Below are 6101 nucleotides of genomic sequence, written 5' to 3'. Positions count from 1 at the left end.
AACGAAGTTTTGTTTTCACAAGGGAAAAATTGAAAACGGCAACTCTCTAGATAAAAAAAAAAAAAGAAAAACTTTTCAAAATTTTGCAACGCTTTATTCATTCCAACTTCTCATTCAATTTCATACCTGCTGTTTTTTTCACGCGTAAATAATAAAGAAGCGCCAATTAAAGACACACCGTGAGTTTATTATTTAATAATAGGTGAGACACAGATCAGCCGAGCAAAAATACCGCAAACAAAAACATCAAATAAAATATTTATGAAACTTCGTAAAATACTTGTGAAACCAAAGACAATTGGGTAACAAAAGTTCTCCTTGTTGTAGCAATAAATATGAATCGAGTAGTGAGTGAGATACAAGATCATCATTTATCAACAACTTAAAAAAATTACAAGGAGGAAAAAAAAATTACAGGGAGGAAAAAAAAAAAGGAGAAATTGTTTTATAATTTAAGCAGGTGCATCGGGCCGAGAATTGCTTTGTTCCTTAAGCAGGTACAGCGGGCCGAGAGCCAATAGAATCGTGTCTAATTTTGTTGGAATAAGGAAAAAATTCTTTCTCTCAAAAAGCATTCCTAAGTAAACAAAACCCAGAGCAATTTCTGCTAAATTGAAATATATATATATTTATATTTAATCGTTTGGTTTTTTAATTTAAAAAAATTTTCTTTTTAAAGATCACATTTATAAAATTTTAAGTCTATTTACATTCGTCTTGGTTTTCAACAAACCGTCAAATTATCAGAAAATTGTCATCCAAATAAGTTTTAGCTACGTATTTGCAGTACTTTTGACATATACATAACATATCGAGGGTTGATAAATAGCTGACCGAGCTGGCACAGCGTCGCACAGATCTTCGTTGATACAATCAACAGTAAAACACGTTTTTGAAAGCATAAACGCAAGGTCACATTTTTCAAGTAAGCAGCATAACTTGACGCATTGTTTAATGTCTTCCATTTCGCCTCTATCCTTAAACTTGCCTGATCGCAACCCTCCTCGTAATGTAACGTTGTAAAACACTTCGCTAGATTTGCAATTGGGATCGTCCTCGACTAAGCTCAAGTTATTTTTTGAATTTGCACGAATTGATGCAATCATGTCGGCCTTTCGAGGTAATAAAGTTTTATAAGAATTGTTTGGTAAAAGCTTTAGCGATTCGTTTACATTTACTGCAACTTTTTCAAAACTTATAACACGAGAAGATTTGGTAGGTCCTTGGATCTCAGATACTTTGTTTATACAATTAGTCGGCTCACATTTCATATCAAAAGTTATATTAGAAAGAATAGTTTTATTCCCTGTATTTTGATCAAGTTCTAAAAAAGATTTTAAAAAACTGTCTTCCGGCTGTGGCTTTGGTTCAGGCTTTGATCCGTAACTCTTTTGCAAATCGCTCATAAGGTTTGTTGCATTTTCCACTACTTTGCTACTTCCCGGAGACGGTAGAAGTACAGCAGATAACGGCTTTAATTTGGGATTTTTTGAAGAAAGCGCTGTTAACTTTTTTGTCGTAGAGCGAAAGGATGTCATTGTTGAGTGATAGGCAGATAAAGTGGTGGCGGGAAACGATTCAAGTTGAGAAATAAATGACGTCGGTGAGTTGGTAAGCGCATAAAGTTGTTCGGCAAGTAAAGTTTTTTTCTTTGATTTTTTTGAATGCTTGTCTTTTGATTCTAAAAAATAAAAGCGTATAGCTGTATACAAGAACTTTTAATAAGTGACCAATAAGATAGCGATGATAAGCTCAGCAAAAATCTGGGTCACAAAACAGAAGAAAATGCGAAAATTACCTTTTGTTCTGGATACTGTTGGCTTTTTAATCTTGTTTTTAAATACATAAGCAATTTTAGGATTATAGTCACTTGAAGTTGGCGTTTGCTTTTTTTCGCATAGTTCATCTCGCGCGCATACAACTGTGAAACACGTGTTCTTTAACATCATAGCAACGCTGCAACCCTCCGACTGGCAACATTTGTATATACATTTCTCCATGCTACCAATATTTCCGTGAGGTGTAAAATTACCAGCAGCTGAACCACCTTTTAAACTTACGTCATACGATATAATTCCTGCATGGCATGTTTCGTCGGAAGTAATTTGATCGCGAATAAAAACTAAAAAAATTACAAAATTAACATCAATATACTTAACTTTTTAGTAAAAAATATTTTTATTATTACATCAAGTAGACACGATATCTAATATATGGATCAGATACAATAGCATATATAGATTAAATAAATTAATAGTGTGTCCAGAAAGTTTACACGAGAATAAATTTTTTAATGTGTTGGTCTTGCTTATTGATGATGAAATTGTCAAAATAAAAGATTTTTTCCTCTTTTTTTTATTAGGTTACCTTCAGTAAGCTTTAATTAACAAAATAAAAAAATGTTTGCAACAGAACTTTATAAATTTGTATATATAAAAATACAAGAGCAATATACAACTTTTAAGTTGATTTTACAAAAATTGTTTATTAAATTTAAATGAATTGAATTTACTCGATAAAAACTTGATAAATTAATATTTAAAACTGCCCTCCTTTTTGCTTTTATGCATAATTATGGATGCGACGAGAGATTCAATCATTCTCATGCAATAATCCATTGGCAATTCCGGCCAAATCTCTGATAAACTTTGTTTAAGATTTTCAACTAAAATTATCTTATATTTATTTTATCTTGGCAAGTTTTCTGTTAATCCAGCTTCATACATGCTAAATAGGATTTAAATCAAGCGACCGAGCTCACCAAGCACACCAAAAATAAGTTTTATATAAAATAACCATGACAATTCTCAGCTAAAAGTAATAATCTAAACAAAAGATGTTGATGTTTCTGTGAAACCTGGTAAAATCATGAATTTTTGTGGTGAGCTAAAAAAAACTGAGAACACAGGTCAACAAGGCAATTTGAAAACTTAAAAATCAAAAAGTTAAGAAAAAAAAAAGCCACATAAAACAAAACAAAAATACTGAATATGAGCACAAAAACACAAATTTGCAAATTGTAATAATCAGTCCTTCTTTTTTTGGTAAAATGAAACTGCTCAAGGTTTACCACATTATCTCTTTGACAGCTGCCTTCCAACTTGCTAATGGATATTATGGAGCTAATGCAAAACTTATTGCTGTCTTTGTGAAGCACCTGTACCCCTCGGTCTTCCAAAGGCATGCACAGAAACATTAACTTGACCACCTCAGTACCCATCACAAATCCTAATTCAACCACCTTGTCTGCATACATACTCAATACACTTCAAACCTTGGCTCGCCTACCACCAACACAGGCTCTTTTTACAATATTGGATAATGGTACATCATCACTACCTGAATTTGAAATATCACTTCTTGAAAGTTTTGTGTCAGAAAAGCTTCAAGTCACTGCATTGTTATTTAGTTCAATTTCATCTTGAACAGGGATTTCAGTGGCTTTCACTATGGTTTGTACAACATAGTAGAACAATTAAATAATCTTTTGATTAAGTAATGTTTTAAAGTTAATAACCTTATTACTAGCTTTAAAGCATTACTTATTCAAAAAATTATTTAATTGTTCTACTATGAACAATTAAGTAATGTTTTGATTGTGAGTGTGACTGCCAACTGTGAAAACTTGCCATTTTATAGGCAGTCATATTGTCAATGGGTAAAAAAAGGGTTAATAGATAGTGCTCAAAGTTTACTATTCAGATAGAGCAGGAGGGGACCTATATGTTAACATGGCACTGGATTTAATTTATCTAATCTATACATTTGATATAACTAATCTATGTTAGATCTAACTTTAATGGTAAAATTTGCTAAAAAATTAAAAAGAAAGATATATTAAACTTTTTTACGAATTAAAGATATGTTTTTCAAAAAGAACAAGAAAGTAAAACCTTCTTCGCTCCTGCTTGTTATGTATGATATTCTTGGATTCAAAGCAGCCAAAGAGCTAGAAGCCTTAGCATGGACTGGTGAACAGTTATCTGAATCTCGACATGCAACAGCAAAACAATTGTTTTCAAGCATAAATGCAGCATCACAGTCTCTGTTACCACAACACATGCGAACACATGCACTCATGTTAGTGACCTTTCCAAAGTTAGTATAATTGCCAGCCTGGTATCCGCCTTTAAGAGTTGTATTGTAAAAAACTTGACCATTCTTACAAACTAGTTGATTATTGCGGGTATACAGCATTTTCAAAGATGCTTTTAAAAAAAAAAGAGAAAGGCTATAAGATTATTAAATTACAATTGTTCTAGAAATAAGTTTATTTTGAAACATTATTATTTCATACTACTATTTTTATTATATTATTGTGTGGGCTGCTATTCTATTCTATGTGGTGTGTTTAGAAAACCGTTTTGTCTTGTTTAGAAGCCTTTTAGTCTGCTCAAACTGCTTATCTATGAATTGATGGCATATTAAAGTTACCTTCATTTTTGGAAACCTCCCTCTTTCGCATCACATAGGCTAGACTTGGTCTGTAAACATTTGTTAGAGATTTAACCATTTCGCACTTTTTTTTAGAAAAACAGGTTACCATGAAACAACTCTGGTTAATCATCAAAGCAACATCACACTTTTCTGAAACACAACATAACTTGACACACATTGGCATATCAAGAACTATTCCAACATCAGTATAGTTTCCTGCATTTAAGCCTCCACGAAGAGTCACACCAGTATTCATTCTTGTTGCTAAGCACTGAAGCTTTTCAGTTGACTGTTCTGTAGACACCACTATGAATGAATTTATGAATGAGTGGATTTATATGCAAAAAACATAGTAATCAGTGCATGACTTATAAAATAAAATAGCTTCTAAATGAAAATATATATCTAATCTTATCAATCATACCCATATGTGTGTATAAATATATATATATATATATATGTATATCGAATATATATATATATATATATATATATATATATATATATATATATATATATATATATATATATATATATATATATATATGTATATATATATATATATATATATGTATATATATATATATATATATATATATATATATATATATATATATATATATATATATATATATATATATATATATATATGTATATATACATACATATATAAATAATGTTAATCTAAAAATCAAATACATATTATTTAAAAATAATTTAAACTCTGACCAAATAATAAATGTTAGTAAGGATGTTCAAGATTTATATCTTACTTATCTTGTTTTGATTGTCATACCAAAATTCTGTATTGATGTTTTATAGTTATCTTTGGCCTGTCTGAATGATTTCAAGTGTCTTACAGTCTCTTTATCTCTTAACAAGTATACTAATTGATGATTTAGCTACATCATAAAACTCAGAAACTTGCTTATTAGAAATCTTCTTCTCTACAGCATGTATTATTAAAATTTTTCTGTTCTAGTGACAATTCTTTAGACACGCCCATTACTTTTTAAATTCAATTTAAGTTAAATATTGTCTCTAGTAAATAATTTTAATACTAAATGTTTTACTAAATGAAATGTTGACTTTTTTATGGAACTGTCTATAAACTTTTGCATGATTATGTTTCAAACAAAATTTGAACTTCTTCCTTCCATTATAAGTTATTGTTTTTTTGAGTTATTCATACTATGTAATCACATTAGAGGGAAAATGTTTAAAAATTTCAATCATTTTCAGTGAAAAGGCAAGCGTTATGACAAAAAAACTAGAAAAACTTAGCTGTTTATAAACTTTTGCATGCTTCTATACATACAGTATATGGATTGTTTTATCTATAACCTGAGTATAGTTCTTTATTCTGAACTTTTAGTTCTTTATTGTGGAACTAAATCAAACTCTACAAAAAGCTATTTTACGCTAATGTTTACCCATAATAAATTAGGAACATTTTTGAGGAAACCCAAAATAATCACAATTTATTTAGGATAAATATTGAATTTGGAGCAACACAATCTCTAATTATAATTAACAATATTTTAGTAAATAATCTTAATATAATAATACTTTTTATAAAGAACCTTGATATATGTTGATATAAAGAATACTATCATATTTAATGCATAGTTTTTCATCCATTTTTTGATATTTTGGTTTTTTAA

At 29.7% G+C, this 6101-nt stretch overlaps 2 protein-coding genes across 7 annotated transcripts in view; one reads left to right on the top strand and one right to left on the bottom strand.

Annotated features, from left to right (window-relative positions):
- The window catches only part of LOC145189440 (ralA-binding protein 1-like), a 138052-nt gene that overhangs the window by 55774 nt on the left and 76177 nt on the right, over positions 1-6101 (top strand). The window lies entirely within an intron of this gene.
- LOC145188938 (uncharacterized) overlaps positions 666-6101 on the bottom strand; it is a 13165-nt gene continuing 7729 nt past the window's right edge. For all 4 annotated transcript variants that reach the window (XM_090087664.1, XM_090087666.1, XM_090087665.1 and 1 more), the window contains 4 exons: positions 4435-4743; positions 3894-4208; positions 1799-2122; positions 666-1681 (listed from right to left, as the gene is read on the bottom strand). In XM_090087664.1, the coding sequence (XP_089943790.1) occupies positions 774-1681; positions 1799-2122; positions 3894-4208; positions 4435-4743 (1856 nt within the window). In that variant the 3' untranslated portion in view covers positions 666-773. The remainder of the gene's footprint in view (positions 1682-1798; positions 2123-3893; positions 4209-4434; positions 4744-6101) is intronic.

Source organism: Hydra viridissima, unplaced genomic scaffold (genome assembly GCF_058129835.1).
Source record: "Hydra viridissima isolate aposymbiotic clone 2 unplaced genomic scaffold, HvirCarnegie_v1 scaffold_5, whole genome shotgun sequence".
Taxonomy (NCBI): Eukaryota; Metazoa; Cnidaria; class Hydrozoa; order Anthoathecata; family Hydridae; genus Hydra; species Hydra viridissima.
This window is presented reverse-complemented; position numbering and strand designations above follow the sequence as displayed.